At 38.5% G+C, this 20,346-nt stretch overlaps 1 protein-coding gene across 1 annotated transcript in view; it reads left to right on the top strand.

The window, feature by feature from the left end:
• LOC126101124 (AP-1 complex subunit beta-1) overlaps positions 1-20,346 on the top strand; it is a 71,915-nt gene that overhangs the window by 8,627 nt on the left and 42,942 nt on the right. The window contains exons 4-6 of the mRNA XM_049911809.1: positions 11,791-12,036; positions 12,153-12,346; positions 15,976-16,150. Of these exons, the coding sequence (XP_049767766.1) occupies positions 11,791-12,036; positions 12,153-12,346; positions 15,976-16,150 (615 nt within the window). The remainder of the gene's footprint in view (positions 1-11,790; positions 12,037-12,152; positions 12,347-15,975; positions 16,151-20,346) is intronic.

Genomic DNA, 20,346 nt, shown 5'->3' with positions numbered 1-20,346 from the left:
AGCTTTGCACTTATTTGTGGAATTATCAATATTATTGAAATTATGTGCTTTTTTTTGGCTTCCACGATGGCTTTTTTATACTCATTCCTGCATTTTATATAGGCTAATCTGGCATGTTCTGTTTTCTGATTGCTACATATATTGTGCAACACCATAACTTGGTTTTTCATATTTGATAATTGTTTAGTGAACCATGAATTTTGTCTGTTTGTAGCCCTGTTTGTAAAGCCTTTGTCAGTTAATTTGCATTTCTTTATGGGGATGTTGTCATTAAATTGTGTCAGAAATGTTTTAAAAAATCTCTCAAATAATAGTTTCCCTGACAAATCAGCACTAAGACTATAACTTGTGTCACCATGAAATTGGTTGAACCAGTCTCTCTCAGCAAGGGACTTACAGAGCTGAACAATTTTGTCATCTGTGACAGGCCTGGTGATTATAACTTTTGGGACAGGCTTAGGAATATTACTATTATCAATACAGAACCTACTTGTATAGTTTAAAGATACAGAGTCATGATCTGAAAACGGAAACGCTGTAACAGCACATGTTTCTTCTGTAGTTTTAAAGTTGACAAAATTATTGTCAAGACATGCTTTATCTCTTGTGGGCCTGTTACTGATTGAGTGCAAATTGCACTGTCTTAGAAGGTTTTTCAACTCAGTCACAGTAATTTTGTGTTGTTATATCAATCTGCATTCAGATCTCCACCAATTACTATGTCATAATGCAACCATCTGGTCCCTCTTAGTACATCTAACAGCATGTCCAATTTTTCTAGAAATACATTGATGATACCCTTAGGTGACCTGTAAACTTAAGACTGTCCATAACTATACCAGTGGCTTCAAAGTTCTATTCCTCACATAAATCTAGGTCCAACTTAACAATGGAGCAGCTGAATGACTGATTAATATACAGGGTGATTCAAAAAGAATACCACAACTTTAGTAATTTAAAACTCTGCAACGATAAAAGGCAGAGCTAAGCACTATCTGTCGGCGAATTAAGGGAGCTATAAAGTTTCATTTAGTTGTACATTTGTTCGCTTGAGGCGCTGTTGACTAGGCGTCAGCGTCAGTTGATGCTAATATGGCGACCGCTCAACAGAAAGCTTTTTGTGTTATTGAGTACGGCAGAAGTGAATCGACGACAGTTGTTCAGCATGCATTTCGAACGAAGTATGGTGTTAAACCTCCTGATAGGTGGTGTATTAAACGTTGGTATAAACAGTTTACAGAGAATGGGTGTTTGTGCAAAGGCAAAAGTTCTGGACGGCCGAGAACGAGTGATGAAAATGTAGCACGCATCCAGCAAGCATTTGTTCGCAGCCCAGGAAAATCGACTCGCAGAGATAACAGAGAGCTGCAAATTCCACAATCAACTGTATGGAGAGTCCTACGAAAAAGGTTAGTTATGAAACCTTATCGTCTGAAATTGGTTCAAGCACTGTCTGCAGCTGATAAGATTAAAAGAATAGATTTCTGTGATTTTATCCTTGCTCAAATGGAAACAGATGAATCTTTCGTTTCAAAGATTGTGTTTAGTGATGAAGCAACTTTCCACACTAACGGGAAAGTCAACCGTCACAATGTGTGTATATGGGGCACTGAGAATCTGCGGGAAACAACTCAGTATGAACGTGACTCGCCTAAGGTGAACGTTTTCTGTGCCATTTCAGCCAATAAAGTGTTTGGTCCCTTTTTCTTCGAAGGTGCTACTGTAACTGGACTACAGTATCTGGAGATGTTAGAGAATTGGCTGTTCCCTCAGCTCGAACAAGAAGCACAACAATTCATATTTCAGCAGGATGGAGCACCACCACATTGGCACTTATCTGTCCGTAACTACCTGAACGTCAACTACCCGAGGCGATGGATCGGCCGCCAGGCAGCCCGTGACAGAGCACTTCATCACTGGCCTCCAAGAAGCCCTGATCTTACCCCCTGCGATTTTTTTCTTATGGGGGTATGTTAAGGATATGGTGTTTCGGCCACCTCTCCCAGCCACCATTGATGATTTGAAATGAGAAATAACAGCAGCTATCCAAAGTGTTAAGCCTGATATGCTACAGAGAGTGTGGAACGAGTTGGAGTATCGGGTTGATATTGCTTGAGTGTCTTGAGGGGGCCATATTGAACATCTCTGAACTTGTTTTTGACTGAAAAAAAACCTTTTTAAATACTCTTTGTAATGATGTATAACAGAAAGTTATATTATGTTTCTTTCATTAAATACACATTTTTAAAGTTGTGGTATTCTTTTTGAATCGCCCTGTATATTGCCACACCACAATTGCAGTTTTATACAGTAACTATTTGCTACATTATAGTTATCAAGTTTAACTGGAAGTACACTCTCAGTAACCCAATGTTCACTCAGACAACAAATATCAAATTTGTTATGTAGTCCAAAACTGTTTACAATAAATTCTTTATCTATTAGTCCTTGAACATTCACATAGCAAATTTTAAGATCATAATTGTTGTTTATTTTAGATTGAACGTTTTGGTGAGGTTTTATGAAATTTGTTACACTACTTATCTCGTGGGCTTCTTCATCTTGCTGCCTTCCACTAAAAAATAATTTAGACGGACAGGAGGAGCTGTTTTCCGTCTACCCGTAACACTTGATGCTGCTTCTCCTGCTGCAGTTCTCATTTCTCCTTATGGAGGCACTATAGTTACTGTTGCTGGTGAAACTTCTGCTGTTGATGCTACTGTTACTTCCTTTTCCACTGCTGCTACTGATAATGCCACTGGTGACTGTGACGCTTTACATGTTTGCACAGTTGTAGTTTTTTCATCGTAGGGTGTAATTGCAGATGTTTCTTCCTCATATGCTGTTGGTGCACTTTTCTTTTCTGTTGTCATTGGCAGAAAACCTGTTGCAGGTAGTGCTATTTTTACATAGGCATACACTCCTGCTGTCTTTATCATCAGGAGAATTTCTTTGGCCAGCACTTTCTTGCCTAGGTTGTTTCTGTGCAGTCCATGTCTAGTAAAATGCTCTCTTACTGAACTCGTTGCTTCAATGAAAGTTGTGTGCACAAAACTGCTACAAATCTTCCTGAATTTCAGATTTGTCGCGATGATTTCTTTGTGTACACACGAGTCTTCCGTTAAGTCGTGTCTGTAGGGAATGTTTACAACAAATACCTTCGCCTGTGAAATTTTTCCTAGCGATTCTTCCAGTGTTCTTACAGCAAGGCTGCTTTCATTTTTATAGACATCGTTTCCCCCTCCGATTATGACACAGTTGACGTCGCTTTTCACGGAACTTTCACAGTTTTTCAGCACTTCTTGTAGAGGAGCACCAGGTTTCGAAATTCCAATCACTTTATATTCGGACTGCATATCAGACATGATTGTAGCCAGTCCCTTGCCATGACTCGTCGATAATATGTATATTTCTTCCTTCTTCTCTGTTTCCTTTTTTGTCTCGTGTTCAGTTTTATTACAAGTTGCTCTCACACGATTTTTTCGTTTAATAGTATTTGATGGTAACGTGTTTCTGCTGGCACTTTTTTGTTCAACAGATCTTTCCGAGCAGTTACCTGTTACACTGAGATTTTTTGTCTGTGATTCTGAGCTGTCTGCACTTAGAACATCGTATTTATTCATTAGTGGAACACGAAAAACATTGGTATTTAAGACAGGTCGAGAGATTTTCTTAGGCCTAGTATATACACACTCTCGTTTGCCTGTTTGCGTATCTGTGGGAAGGTCCATATAGTCGATCAAACTTTTCAGCATTTCTGCATATTGTCTAGCTTTACTTAAGTCACTTTGCAGTTCTTCCCTCAAACTTATTTCGAGTCCAGTGTTGCACATTTCAAATGCAGTTTCAAGACCGTTGCACTCGGTTCCACAGTCACATGTAGGCCTATGTTGACCGAGATTTGCTTCCACGAAACAACAAGAATGATACCATTTATGTGCCACTACACATATTTTAACACCTTTTATCACTTTTTTTGCACATAGCATACAATTCACTGATGGTAATTTACCGATATTCACGGAGCGATTTGCCACTACATCCATATGCGCCGCCATCTTGAACGATGTAACACTACAAGCATGAATAGTGTAAGAATCTTATATTTCACTTGATCTATGTAGGTCTAATGATACCTGATAAACCAATACGCACAACTCCAAAACATGATATTGCAAAGTTCCCTTCACCTCGAACGAAGCTGACCGTACCAAAATACAAAATCCCCCAGATTTACTAGGACAATTAAAATAAAATAAAATAAAATAAAATAACTATACACGAAAACAAACCGACCACAAATACTTCATTAAAACGAAAAAAAGTAAAATAATTACCAACCATAGCCACTGCCGAATGGAACTGGGTTGGCTAACTACCGGACACACACACACACACACACACACACACACACACACACACACACACACACACACACACAGAGAGAGAGAGAGAGAGAGAGAGAGAGAGAGAGAGAGAGAGAGAGAGAGAAGAAAACTGAAAGTATTCATACATTTAAAAGAAAAACAGTTCTCAGAAAACAAAGCAACTCAAAAATGTAAAGGTGACAATTAACAAAAGTAATTTATAAGTAAAACTGTCTTCCTGATGGCAACCTAGATCTCTCAAATGAGGACTGAGGCACTGCTCATATACAGGTCCGTAATCCAAGAATCTGGGGATTTTGTGAACATCATACTCGTACAAAACACCTCGCATAGTTGGCAATTGAGCCGAATCACTTCAAAAACCTCATCTTCATTTCATCAACCAATGCAACTCTGAGTGAATAACTATCAGATTTTTCCATCATATCCATCTCTAACAGAGAATGAAAAAAACATTACATTTTGGTCCAAGAGAAACAATCAACACTAATTGTACCTAAAACAAATATGAACACACAAACCTCCAAAACGATAAATCACATTAACTCCTTGGTGACACAGCACACACATCCAACAACTACTTCAAAAATGATTACACAGTCAAATGACTGAATACCACACATCTTCAAATATGAACTCCCACTACAAGAGCATACCAACAAATATAGCATGCCATCTACAAACACGACCGCTCAGCAACACTGTGCGACAATGATGTCACACAATACGCTTAATGTAATACCTTGAGTCAGAACAGACAGTTGGAATCAGACTTTTCCATCGACCCAAGAAAACTATTGCAATATGCTCAAAGTTGTTCATTCTTATGGCACCCTTCTTGTAAAGTAAAGCACAAATATAAACTGTCTGTAGTAGTTAGAAATTTTTGTCCATCTAGAGAGGTACTCATAGGAAAGGTACGAGAATTGTATTCAGGAGAATGCATATTAAAATTGCCATCAAGTCTTTGAGATTTAGGCTTACCATGGTTTTGTTTCCATCAGTTGTTTAAGGCATATGCCAGAATGTTTACTTACGGCAGAATACAGCTGATTTCCTTTCCTATCCTGCCCCACTCATTGTATGTGTTTCATCTCTGTGATACTGTGAGTGTCCTTTTTTCCAAGCTGTGTGTCTGATGTACTCATTTTGTATCACTTGGAGCACAATGTATCACCTAAGCTCCATTTGTTCTTCATACCCAGCAACAGCTACTACTTTGTGGGGCTAGTAATATAGGAAATTTCATTTCTGTTTCTATATTTAAATATTTGAAGCAGTATTTCAGTATGAGTGATCTTAGGGGAATAAAAGATTTACTCTCACATGTAATTGCTGTGAAAAAAGATTGTGTTAACCCTATATTTTACCTTCTACTCTTTAGTGTGTGTGTGGGGGGGGGGGGGGGGGGGGGGGCATTGAGTTTCTGTCTGTGTGTAGCCAGTGTAAGTGCGAGTTGGTCAATACCAATTTGTCACTTTGGGTATCTACTAGCCAACAATTTTGAATTGTCAGGTTTCTTGGTCATGCGAGTCATCCATTTGTGCTATATGACCAACAAATTTCCTACGTCTTCTCTTTGCAATTCAGGTCAACTGCAAGAAACAAATACAATCGGAACTTTTGTGCATCCAGATTTTGAACAGAAGTCTATAACTAAGGCAGTATATTCAAAATTTTTGAGTGTGTTCATTGATGAGAGACTGAATTGGAAGAAATATGTTAATGATCTGTTGAAGTGTTGTTCACCTACTTTTGCTGCTGTGGTTATTGCAAATTTTAGTGATAAACACACCAGTAAATTAATTTACTAAGCCTATTTTGATTCACTGCTCTCGTATGGCATATTTTGGGGTAATTTCTCATTAAGGAAAAAAGTATTAATTGCACAGAAGTGTGGAATTGGAATAATAGTTGCGCCCACCCAAGATCATATTGCAGACATTTATTTAAGGAAGTGTATTTGCTTAAGAGATTAGTCATTAACCCTCGAGCCTATGTATGAAGTGCACCATGTACAAATAACATTGTCTTGTACAGTTTCATTGTTTTACAGTTGGGAGTGCAAGCCTGTTCCTTCATTATTGCATCAGCTAACAGTGCTAAGTTGTGCTGTCATGCGCCCAAGAGAGCAGAAGTAATATAAAATAAAGTGTGCTAGGTGATCAAAAAAATTAAATTTCTGCTAGTGGCATAAGCCCCAATGAGACGGAGATAATTAGCAATCAAATAAGGAGTTTTCTGGGATCCATAGCAACTGCATTGTTTAATGCTATGTGGGGTTGTTAGTGTATGGCAACACTTGTGCTCAACAATAGAATGACATAATGCATTTTATTATTGTTTAATTGAACTGTTATTTAGCTTTTATAATGTAAGTTTATTTTGTTCTTAGTTAATTACGATTAAACTGTTACTTTCATCATGCATGTTTACCTTTGTAACATAAAGACAACTATTGTTTACATGTGTACAAAGTATGCCGCGTGCCGACTTGTGCTGTAACCAATGGCACACACGCTCTAGGGGTAATAACCCATCCCAGTTCAATAGTGCAACAGCAATATGCATAGCTAAAACACTAGGAGAAAGACTGATTGTCACTATTTTGGGTTAAATCTAACTTTGGACCTGAAAGGCACGAATTATGCTGCCACAGAAGTCTTTGCTCACTTACCAAATAGCATCAAAAGTCTGACAGATACCGAACAGTATTTAAAAACAAATTTAAAGAATTTCTGAATGACAACTACTCCTACACAATTAATGAATTTTTACATATAATTTAGTAATTTTACAATTATTAAAAAAAATTTAATGTAAAGAAACCTGTTGTTAACCTGACACATTCCACATCATTACGAAGTGTCCTGTTCATGATCTGTGGAACAAGTATAAACCTGATATAATCTAAATACCATCCTGAATGTTGGGTCCAAATATTTTTCTCATTATGTTATTTTGTTTTCTTGATGTCTTTGATGTTGATAGTTCATGATGTCTCAGTTGCATGGAGTGCTCCTGTAGGAATGACTGTATGGCGGTGACAAATTTTGGCTTTGATGGACAGCCATATCTTGTTGTAAATATTCAAAGTAGTTGTGTAGGCCTTTGCAACTTTTCTGCACACAATTTGGTAGCTACCTTTTTGTTGCTAGTGTTTCCAGTAACTTCGTGTAGGCACTTCTAATGGTTAAATGTGATTTTCACATGTCTGTTAATATGCTGAAATAAAAAAATAGTTTGCCAGAATTCTCAAATCGTTATTATGGAATGCGGGTGGATTGAAGATCAGTGTTTGTTGGAAGATTGTGGATATTCAGTGTATAATACTTACATGTGGAGTACGTGTGTGCAGAAATAGGAAACCGTTACAATGATTGTTACTATTATTAAAGAAATAAAGAAAATTAAAAGTATACTGATGTTAGCCTTATTTTGTGGGAAGATTGATGTATCATTAGTGTCGTACAAGCAAAGTGAAAGTAAGAAGGAATGATTTACCCATTTCCTGGAGTTTTATGTCTGTGAATTCAGTGTGACCAAAAGTGCAATGCATTCACAATGCTGTATGACATACAACTAAACAGAGAGAGAGAGAGAGAGAGAGAGAGAGAGAGAGAGAGAGAGAGAGAGAGAGAGAGAGAGATATTTGTTGCCTGCTGAGATGATTTACTATTCTGCAAAAGTGACTTGTTCTGTATCATAAGGAGACATGGCCATTGTGATTCAGTGTGTGGAAAGAACTTGCTATGTGTATCACTTCAGTAAGTCAAACAGGTGGTGCAGAGAGCACCAAAATCCCATTCCCCATATAGTGCATATAGAGCTTTCTTGCCCAACTCCTTGGAACACATTTTAAAATGGCAAACAGGACATGGATAATTTACATCCCATTGGAAACATTCTTCCCAAATATTACATTGTCTTGCACTGTCTGAGCAAAATTTGCTCCTGCTGTTGTCTTCAGGTAATAGGCATTTTATAAGGAAGAATGGAAGATTGCAATTAAAGTTCTGTTGACACTGGGATCATTACAGAGCTGGCATGGGCTTGGACTGGACAATGTTGTAGCAGGAAATTACTTTGGGCTTGTTTGAAGAACCGACTTACCATTCGCCTAAAGTAATTTGAGGATATTGTGAAAGAAAGTAAAGTGGAATGGTTGGAAAGACACCTTGCTAATCCTGAATGTTAACCACTGAGCTGCCTCATTAGGCTCCAGTCATTTGAGGATTAATACTTTGTTGCTATGTTATCTGTGCAGCTCATAATAGTCTGAATGCGGAAACAAGTGGTTTCATAGGCTGATAGGTTCTGATATCACTTGTCACATTAGCTCCTTGATACTGTGATGGCCATTCTCCTCATTGTTCCAGTCCAGAACACAGCTTGTCACACAGTACAAAGAAACCTGTAAAATGGAAGAAGAGTTAGTATAACGAAATGTGTTATTAGGTATACGCTGAAGATAATGTTTAGACTGAATTATCACAGAGTTACGACAGATTAATAATGAACATGTTTCCTTTTTATTTTTGGATGACTGTTTTGTGAAATGAACAAAGGTAATGGGATACTGAATTTTTGTAAATGGAAGATTCAAAGGGCAGCTGCTCCTTTCTAAAAAGGTTTAACAACTGCCCACAGCTATTTAGTTTCTAGAATTAGATCTTTTACTTCCAGAACACAGTTATGAAATGTGAGGAAGTAATGCAGCAAGATAAATGTGGAGCTTCTTAAGAAGGTACAGTAAGGATAGTTGCAAATTTTAACTGTGTAGCATGGGACTATAGAGATAATGTGTTTTAGCAGCATTCCAGACACAGTGCACATGCACATTATGAAAACTGTATTTTGGCATTGACTCCCACTACTTTCCACAAAAGTAACAAAAAGCTGTTCAGGCAGTTGAACAGGAACAGCTTCTATTGCTCTAAACTAGCAGTATTGTAGTTGCAATATTTTATCTTTGTTTTTGAACTTTATTGCAGGCAAATCAATGTTTAACGTATGTTTTCAGCAAAAATAATTTCTTAATATTTTTATTAGTCATACAGTCCCATTTTCTCATTGAAATTGAGGTAAATTCTTTCATAAAGTTAGTTTTTTCTTCCTAATTAGTCTCTAATATTCAATATTTGGGGCATTGAATTGTTGAACTTTATGGAATCAGTAATTTTTATAACAAGGAGAAAACATTCAGAACTAAAAAAGTATAGTAAAATAGTTATTTAATCCTACAGAACTAATCAACAGTATTGTACTCTGTCAGCATATATTAAGAAATGTTGTTGTCTATATATGTTAGGACTTAGAAACTGAGATTCAATTTCTAGTGCATGATGCTAAAAAAAATATGCATAACTTTTAGTGTGTGTGTGTGTGTGTGTGTGTGTGTGTGTGTGTGTGTGTGTGTGTGTGTGTGTAAATGTTATGGGTTTCAAACAGTTATTGATAATAAATGTTGTAAGGGAGAAGGTTTACTTTGAGACTGCTGTCAGTACGTCCAACTGTGTGAAGCTGTCATCAAGAAGTTACCGAATGGACACCACACATTAACCTTATTACATACCTCTGTATAGTACTGTCTTCCTTAGTGATGCGCTACGTCAGAATATGCTGCTATAAGGCATTCGTGAATGAAAATAGGAAAATCAAGCAACTCTTCAACTTGATCTTCTCAGACATTTAAGAACTGTAACATGTGGTCTCCAGTTCAGGTTTCTGCCAGTATAAACACTTATAAGTTTTAGAATTTTGTTTTGTTTCTTGATTCAACCTCGCATATTGTTTGTAGTGATGTGGTCAGACATTGTGCATTGTGCAGCACTGAATTGCATTGCATTTACCTAAATTCAGTCACAGCGTATTTCCAAGAAAATATTGTTTATAGTAATATACCGTGAAGTTGCTCCATTGAGTTTTATTGTAATACTGTGCTTGCATTGTCAGCAAAGAGAACTAGTTCTGCTGCTTTTTAACAAACAATGGAAAATCCAGGATGGAATGTAAAAATATTATGAAACTTCTTGTTGTGCCTATAAGTGACTCGGCATCTCTTCTATATGGTGAGTGGCAACTTTTCTTTCCATATTATTTCTGCTTTTTAAATATATCAAGGAAGATGATTTATACACAACAAGAGCAAAAAAGACCCAATATTGATCCCTGCAGTACACCTGTAGTGATTTCCCATTCTGAGAATGCTGCTTCATTGTGAACACTCTCCAAATTTCTTGATGCAACACTTGGTATACTTTTAGTTAGATAGGATGAAAGCCAGTTACAGTTATCACCTGATATCATAATATTTGCACTTCCGTAGGAAAATACTGTGAACTGCACAATCAAACGTTTTTGACAAGTCACAGAAGAAGCTAATGCTTTATTACACAAATGCCTGTTTGTGATAAATATCGTGGAGACACACAGATGTGGAAATTGCAGTGCTACAATCTGTGTAATGGTAGTGGGATAAGTATTGAGTGAAAAACCAACTGACAAAATGTCACATAAATCCACGTATGTAATAACCCAAGTAGATGGTCAGGCCACTAAAACAGTAATGTCACCTAATGATGATACCAGTCCATCATACCAACATGAGAACTGGAACTTGTGCAGGTCCAAGTGAAGAAAGGGTTTCATTTAGAGTTAAAGCTCCCTAGATCTTGTTGCTGTTGTACGTAAGTACTTAAACTTATCTGCAGCCAGGACTATGCATAATAACATGTTGTTTCCAATGTGACAAGCTTGTATATCCAGTATGACATTGGATTATGTTAATCTCTGTGACATTTTGCATGTTCAAGCCTTTAGTGTAATTATAGTTACAGCATGACTAACTTACTAATTTGCACATACTTTCTCCATTTATTGCTATGTTATATCCAGAGGCAGCTTGAGTTGCATTTTGTGAGTTGTATATAAAGGAACTTATGTATGCAATTGCACTCATGACAGAAGTCAACAAACTGTGAGCTGAGTGACAGACTTTGTGCAGATAGTATGTAGCTGTGTTCAAGTCTTTGAAACCATTACTCAATGTAACCCCCCTAGTATTTAAGCTTTAGTTTTCAGCATAATAATCACAAGTTAAATTACACTTTCTGCATCCAGATGGAAATTGGATAAGACTACAGAGAACATTTACAAAGTCAGAATAACAAAAGTGGCCCTTTTTGAAGTTACAGAACCAAACTATATTAAACATATACGTGTAATATTCCTCCTTCAAGCTTCCCTAGTGATAATCCTTTTTCATAACGTGTTTATTTCTCATATGTTTGGTCTGTAGTGATTTTAATGTCACTTTCAGAGATTACACTATATAAATAGTGTATGTAATTGAATGTATCAGGACTGAATAGCAACAATGAAACTTTCGACTTTTTTGTAGGATTGTGAAGATCCAAATCCTTTAATCCGTGCCCTGGCTGTTCGAACAATGGGCTGCATTAGAGTTGACAAAATAACTGAATATCTTTGTGAGCCTTTGCGTAAGTGCCTCAAAGATGAAGATCCATATGTTAGAAAAACTGCTGCTGTGTGTGTTGCCAAGCTGTATGATATCAATGCCCAGTTGGTTGAAGACCAGGGATTTCTTGATCAGCTGAAAGATCTTCTTTCTGACTCCAATCCTATGGTAAGGATATTCTATTGGCAGCTTTACTATCTGTAGCTAGAAGAATAGAAATTTTTAATACGGAAAACTTTCATTCAAGGACTGTGGACGTAATATATATTTACTTAATGGTCTAGGTGGTTGCTAATGCTGTGGCTGCCCTCTCTGAAATAAATGAAGCAAGTGCAAGTGGCTCTCCACTCATTGAAATGAATGCACAGACCATAAACAAACTGTTAACAGCTCTTAATGAATGTACAGAGTGGGGCCAAGTCTTCATTCTAGATTCTCTTGCAAATTACAGTCCAAAGGATGATAGGGAAGCCCAAAGGTTAGTACTGATTATATACGGAGTTTAAGCGTAAAGTAACAGTTGAATTTTATATAATTTTAGTTAAATGTGTGATTCTTGTACTGTTTGAGTGGCAGTAGAGAAGTATTCATTTAACAATAATCATACAATCAAAGAAGTGTTTATTTTACATAAATTATAGAGTATTAAGATTCATCTTTCTCAGTGAAGGGAACTAATATGAAGTTGTCGGGCTTCTAGCTGGGTGATTTCACTGAAGTGGAGAACTTTTCAGTGAGTGTCACTCCCATTGTTGATTAAGTTTTTATTAAGAGAAGTTCAAAATATAGGATAAAATAGTACAGTAAAACCCTGGTTCTGTGTTCTCTCATTTTACATTATCCCACTTTTTACGTCCATTTTATTGGTCCCAATGAAAGGCCTATTCTCTCAACACAATGCTTTCTCATCATTAACAATTCTGTGCTATAACATTTCTTGTATTTTAAGTTGTTGTTGGTATTACCATGACCTTTAACACTGATTTTCAACAGATTGTTGCAAAAAGTGCATCATATTCCTCCTGAAAATAAGGATTGGAACAAAGCTGTTTCTCGTCCAGGAAACCTCTGAACTGAGTGACCTTATTGTCGGTAACAAGCTCTAGACTTTGGGCCTACTGTTCTCTATTTATGAAGACTGCCAACTGTAATGTTTTAACCAATATGTTGTTAAGATTTATTTACCATAATTTTTTAATGATTATCAATAGTAAATCTCACAATATCTTTTTAATGTGGTTTCACAAAAGACTTCCCCTTCTGTGTTTTATTTACACCATTGGACATTATTGGGGTGAAAAGGAAAACTCCCATGCTCGTATGTGTGTCAACACTTGTTCCCTGCCATTGTGATTATCACAAAGGCGATGGTTGGTTGCTAATACACACAAACACGTGTTTCTTTTGTCATCGTGTCCAATGGCGTAAATAAAACACAGAAACAAAAGTCTTCCATGAAACCACATTAAAAAGATATTATGTTCTAATGTGAGACTTTCTTTTAATCAGTCTTCAGACTGGTTTGATGCAGCCTGCCACGAATTTCTCTCCTGTGCCAACCCCTTCATATCAGAGTTGCACTAGCAATTCCCCCCCCCCCCCCCCCCCCCCCCCCCCACAGCTCCTCCCCTAGTACCATGAGTTATACCCGATGTCTTATCATCCTGTCCCATCTCCTTTGTCAGTGTTTTCCACATTTGTTTCCTCTCTGATTCTGTGCAGAACCTCCCCATTCCTTACCTAATTTTCAACATTCATCTGTAGCACCACACCCCTGTCCATGTTTTACTATCATACAATGCTGTGCTCCAAACGTACATTCTCAGAAATTTCGTCCTCAAATTAAGGCCTATGTTTGATACTAGTAGACTTCTATTGACCAGGAATTCCCATTTTGCCAGTGCTAGTCTGCTTTTGGTGTTGTCCTTGCTCCAGCCATCATTAGTTATTTTGCTGCCAAGGTAGTAAAATTCCTTACCTTCATTTACATCGTGATCATCAATCCTGATGTTAACTTCCTCGTCATTCTCCTTTCTTCTACTTCTCATTACTTTTGTCTTTCTTTGATTTACTCTCAATCTGTCTTCTGTACTCATTAGATTGTTCGTTCCATTCAGCAGATCATGTAATTTTTCACTTTCACTCAGAACAGCAACGTCATCAGTGAATCGTATCATTGATATCCTTTCACCTTGTATTTTAATTCCACTCTTGAACCTTTTTTATTTCCATCATTGCTTCTTCAATGTACAGACTGAACAGTAGGAGCAAAAGACTATATCCCTGTCTTGCACCCTTTTTAATCTGAGCACTTCATTCTTAGTCTTCCACTCTTATTGTTTCTTTGTTGTTCTTGTACAGTTTGTATACTACCCTGTTTCCATACAGCTTCCCCCTATATTTCTGAGAATTTTGAACATCTTGTAACATTTTTCATTGTAAAGTGTGTTTCCAGGTCTACAAATCCTATGAACGTGTCTTGGTTTTTTTATTTAGTCTTGCTTGCAGTATCCACTGCAGCATCAGAATTGCCTCTCTGGTGCCTTGACCTTTTCTAATACCAAACTGATCATTTTCTAAAACATCCTAAATTTTCATTCCAAAAAGTGTGGTAAAAAAAATTGCATCAAAGTATTAGTTAAAACACAAAAGTTGGCAATTTTCTGTAAACAGAGAACATATGAAATCTACAGCGTGATATGTTTCCTGTGCTTTTCTGTACCTTATACTTTACTGCATTTTATATTTTTTCAGCTCAGACTTCTGAAAAGTGCAAAAAGGTGGTTTTACTGTCATTTTATCAGCATAACATAAGCTGAAACTTGTAATACATTCACATTTTCATGGAAATTAGATAAGACCCAGGCTAACAGATTTTAAAATTTCTTTTGGCCTCAAGTGAAAGTAACGCAGATAATTTATACAAGTATACCTGGAGTATCTTTCTAGCGGGGTGGGTTGGCCATGGGAGAGAGTTAAAGGGTATCGTATGGTACAATACAGCTGAAAAATGTAATGTGGTATCGGCATCTTTAGAGCTAAATTTTTGCACGATGTCATCTTGACTTCATTGAATCAGATTGTTAGTACTGATACTCGGGATTTTATTGTAGTGACAAATAGAAGAGCAGTGATTAAGGAACAGTTATTTAATTTTGGAAAAGTTCGGTTCAGGTTGCCATACAAACATTTTGATTAGTTTCTCTAAATAACTTAGGGTGATTACTGGGCTAGTGCCTTCAAGAAGGCCATAGAATATTTGTGCCCATCTTTATCCAGTCAGAGTTCTTTTTGTACCACCACTTGTCTTATACCAACCACCACCACCCTCCTGCATCACTCTCTTGTTGCACCCTTTATTTTTAATTATGATTAGATATGACACAAACGAATCAGTATGCCTCTTTTATATTGCTTTGTTGGAATTATCTGTTAAGTTCTTTCTTTTAATAGTTTTTTGTACCTACCTCACTGTTACCACATTTGGAAGTCTTGCAGTTGGACATATAAAGCCACTGTGTTCATAAATTCATAGTTGTTTACATGTCATATATAATGTCTCAACTATTCCTTGCAGAAGGCCACACTCATTCCATCCCAAGTTCTTGTCAAAATAGCTTCTGCTTTAAGTTTGATCATGTAAATTCAGAGTGAATAAACACATGTAACTACAGGGTGGCATGTAGATAACTTGGGGTGAAGCCTTTAGCTACTGTTAAGTGTCAAGAAATTTCTTGCTTGTATGGCAGCAAATACCACCTGTTGATTGACAACATATACTGATTTTCTTGTTTAGGCATTGTTCGGGGGGGGGGGGGGGGGGGGGGGGGGGCATGCGCGCGCACACGCATATCCACTACTAAAGAGAGTGTCTGTGTGTGTATGATTCTTTGCAGATATTTTTTGGTTTTTTGAAATCGCATAATACACATAATTTTAAAGAAGAATATTCCTGTAAAGATAAGTGTGGAACATGGCATTATTTTTATTACTTTCTGTTGTATTATTCTTAACACTTTGTCACTAATGATATTGTTATGGGTGGGTTATTTTTGTTGCATCAGTGAATACGATTCTAAATTTTTAAAGTTACATTTAATACTGCAGCATCTGTGAGCGGATCACTCCTCGTTTGGCCCATGCAAATGCTGCAGTTGTCTTGTCTGCAGTGAAGGTTTTAATGAAATTTATGGAGATGCTTCCATCAGATTCTGATTTTGTGTCAACACTCACAAAGAAGCTAGCTCCTCCACTGGTGACGCTGCTCTCTTCGGAACCAGAGGTATGTCCTAAGTAAATCATTATTTGTACTGCGAAAATCTAAGGTTCTTGTTATACTCAGTTTTATAGTTATTCCTCCAAATGTCGGTGAACAGTAGACGTCTTGTGAAATATTCATGCTTACCATGAGGTATGTAAGAAGACTGTCGACAAAGTTCACAGTAAAACTTCTAGAAGTAGTGAGAATGTGAAAAGGTAAGAGTTTTGCAAAATTCGAGGAAAAAGTTTGGAAATCATCACAGCCTGTGATACATGGGTGCACATTTCTCAGGGTAGAGATATCCAGCTTCTAGTTTGATATACGAGAGAGTACTCAAGTCCCCAGAAGGACATCGCCTGGGGCATAGCTTGCATTGTATGAATTTCTCTTGCCAAGGGTGGATCACACAGTTGTCTTGAGAGTTCAACAGTACCCCTGGCTTTCTGTGGAAAGGTTTCTTCTGACTTTATTGATTTTTTTCCTTCCTTCATTGCTGCGGTAAAACGATCCAATTAATAGTTAAGTCCAATTGTCAGGTATAACCTCTACCCATACTATTTCACATGAACTACCTACTTCAATTTTGCTACCATGCAAACTACCTCTGACAGCAATAAATACTCCACCACCAACTGTATTTAATCTATCCTTTTTAAACACTGTTAGATTGTTTGAAAAATTTCGGCTGAACTTATTTCCGGCTTTAGCCAGCTCTCTGTACCTACAACCATTTGAGCTTCAGTGCTTTCTGTTAGGACTTGGAGCTCTGGTTCTTTCCCAACACAGCTAAGACAATTTAAATCTACAATACCAATTGTTTCTACAACTACATTACTGTGTTTTACCTGCGCACTTTCTGATGGATGCCCATTTTGTGGTTCCCTGAGACCCTCTAACCTGAAAAACTGCCCAGTCCCTTCCACACAGCCCCCACTACCTGTGTAGTCGCCTCCTGTGTGTAGTGGACTCCTGACCTATTAAGCAGAACCCCTAAACCCACCACCCAATAGCACAAGTCAAGGAATCTGCAGCCTACATGGTCACAGAACTGCCTGAGCCTCTGAATCAGGCCCTCCACTCGGCTCTGCACCAAAAGACCACAGTTGGTTCTATCGACAATGCTGCAGGTGGTGAGCTCTGCCTTAATCTCGGAAGTGAGACGGGCAGTCTTTACCATTTCTGCTAGCCACCCGAAACCAGACAGAATCTGCTCCGATCCAAAGCGACACACATCATTGGTACCGAAATGAGCCACCACCTGCAGTTGGCTGCACCCTGTACTCTTCATGGCATCCGGACGCACCCTTTCCACATCTGGAATGACTCCCCCCAGAATGCACACTGGCTTCCTTCACCTCCTTGGCAGTCATGTTCCTAAGGGGCCCCATTACACGCCTAACGTTGGAGCTCCCAACTACCAGCAAACGCACCCTCTGTGAATGCCCAGACCTTGCGGGCCGAGAAGCTTCCTCTGGAACGTGGTGGACGACTGCATTCAGCTCAGGGACACCGTCAGCCACTGATAACGCCCAAAACCTGTTTGTCAAACGAACTGGGGAGGCCCTACGATCGGCTCCATGGAAAGTTATTTGCTGCCTGCCAGACTTTGGAATGATCTCCCACTCGACCTCGGGTGAGGGGACGACCTCAGTGCAGGCAGTACCCAGGGACATCACAGCAGTGGACCGATCAGAGGACACGTGAGACGTCCCTCGCATCCCCGCATCCAATCCCCCACAGTGACGCCCCCTGGCAGCAGCCTCAAGCTATGTGATGGAAGCCAACGCAGCCTAAAGCTGTGAGCGAAGGTTCGCCAGCTCAGCTTGCATCTGTACACAACAATCCCAGTACCTATCCATTACTGCACTTCTCCTGTTTGAAGCTCATAAAAATACGTAAAAAGCGAACGGTGTACTCGCTTTAGTAATAGCAGGAACTAGCGGTGCGCTCTCGCTGACAGTGTTACTGACACTGACTGACTTTGACGTTGAACAAACTATTACTCAGTGTGGATGGGTTTACAGGTGTGACTCTTGTTAGTTACGTAAGCCCATCCATCACAGCAAGGTTGTATCCCATCGGATGGGAAAAGTCGATTTTTAATTGTCCTGAGGCCAAAATCCGCATAAATCTATTTTTAGTTTCTGTGTGACTGCCACAAAACATATTCAATATGCTGTCGATCGTTTTCTGAACCAAGTTGAAATCGAGAAATAGCATGTTCCACAAGTGGTAGAAGTGTTTCCGGGGTCATGTTCAGAATGTGTTGCACAATGCGTACCCTCAATTCAGCTAAGTTTGCAATCGGAACACTCAACACATCTTTCAGATATCCTCATAGCCAGAAGTCGCACAGATTAAGACCGGGTGATCGCGACGGCCAGACCAGGCTATAGGGAAATGGCAGCTGATAATTCTAGCATTTTCGAAATGGTGCTTCAGCACCTGCTTAACTGGATTTGCAATGTGCAGAGGTGTGCCATATTGCATAAAAATGATCCCATCCACACATCCAAGCTGTTGGAGAGCTGGAATGATGTGGTTGTGCTACCATTGACAGTACGGGTAACAGGCCCGGAAGAATCTCTCTCTTCGAAAAATATGGCTCTCTGATAAATGATACCGTAAACCTGCACCAGTCAGTGACCTTTTTAGGATGAACTGGTATGGATTTATTTGCATGTGGATTTTCTGTTGCCCATATTCAACAATTCTATGTATTGACATATCCTTTCAGATGGAAGTGGGCTTTGTCCACAAAATCTTCCACAGCTATATCATTGTCCACTTCCATGCAAGCAAGAAATTCTAAAGGAAAAATCTCTCTTGCTGGCAGGCCAACAGGAAACGGCTTGTGCACATGGGTAATTTTGAATGGATAGCAAAGAAGGATGTTCGTAGGATTTTACGCACCGTGCTCCCGGGTAAGTCCAACGTTTGGGCAATTCTCTGTGCACTACACGTTTGCTAATCACCACTCTTCTCCTCCTGCATTGCTGTAGCCACTGTTTCCACTGATACCGAATGAGTTTGTTTCCTCCCTCTACCAGGTTGTGCACCAAAAGAACCAGTCTTTTCAAATTTCTGAATCATTTTCTCAAGACCCACGGCAGTCATTGAACCAGTGCCTTTTGTTTCCAAACCCTTCAGTGTCTCGAACTTCTGCAGAGCGATGTGTGCACACTCATCATTCTTGTACTACAGCTCTACAAGCAGAGCGCGATCCTGCATTGAGACAGTCATGGCGAACGTCGCAGATGCAAAAGAAGGAAAAGCCATATACCTGATGTGTTTATACCGACTTCAATAGGTCGTGCACATAACAGGTGTTTTCATTTACATATTCTGACACAGTGCCATCTATTGATCAATTTTCACAGTATTTTTTTTTATTCTGCCATACATTTTCCCCCTTTTCCAATAATATTCTGTTGCAATTTGCCATCATTCTGACCAGTGGTGTTATTTCTACAGTGTTACAAAAGTTTAACTTAGTTATAATCACCCTGTATACGTCCCTGTAGTTGAACCTTTTCAAGTTTTTTAAAGTATTAGAAGTCAACAACAACAAGAACGTTGGCACCCAAAAGCTCTATTTTTTGAGGCGGTACCTACATTTTTATGGTTATTTAGTGATGGTTACTTATTACGTGTCTCACCATACTGGTTGATACTGTCACTTGCCAAAGCTGCCGAGTTGTAACGATTCTTCAGTGCTTTAAGCAGTCTGTGAATGCTTCTGCTTTTCTTCAATCATTTAATGGATTCCAAAAGCAAATTCCAGAAGTATATAACTGAAGCTAACACAGATAAATGAATGACAGGCACAGCTACACATAGGAACAATCTTATATTCAGGTGATGGAAGAGTGATGTGTGTGAACAGAAGAAAAAAGAAAATGTAGCTTCTGGGTGCAGGGGTTGCTTTATTTGATTGAAAAGAAAGTTTGAGCAAGAACCCTAGAGCAAACAATACACTACTGTAACAGAGGAGAAACAAGTAATGGAATACCAGCATGAGTAACATCTCAGCCATGAAAGCTGGAAGATTAGGAATGAAATGGGTGACCATTGGAATATTGATGTAACAAACCAACAGTAGGTTTGTAATAGTTTCTGGGCTCCTGGCTGACTTAGTCATCATGTTATGTAATTTCCTCCAGTCCTTTTCTTTTTCACCAGTTGAAAAAGACCATGGTTTTTAGAGCTATTTTTTT

The sequence above is a fragment of the Schistocerca cancellata genome, chromosome 9 (assembly GCF_023864275.1).
Source record: "Schistocerca cancellata isolate TAMUIC-IGC-003103 chromosome 9, iqSchCanc2.1, whole genome shotgun sequence".
In the NCBI taxonomy this organism is placed as follows: Eukaryota; Metazoa; Arthropoda; class Insecta; order Orthoptera; family Acrididae; genus Schistocerca; species Schistocerca cancellata.
Note: the sequence above shows the minus strand (reverse complement) of the source record. Positions and strands in the feature narration are given on the sequence as shown.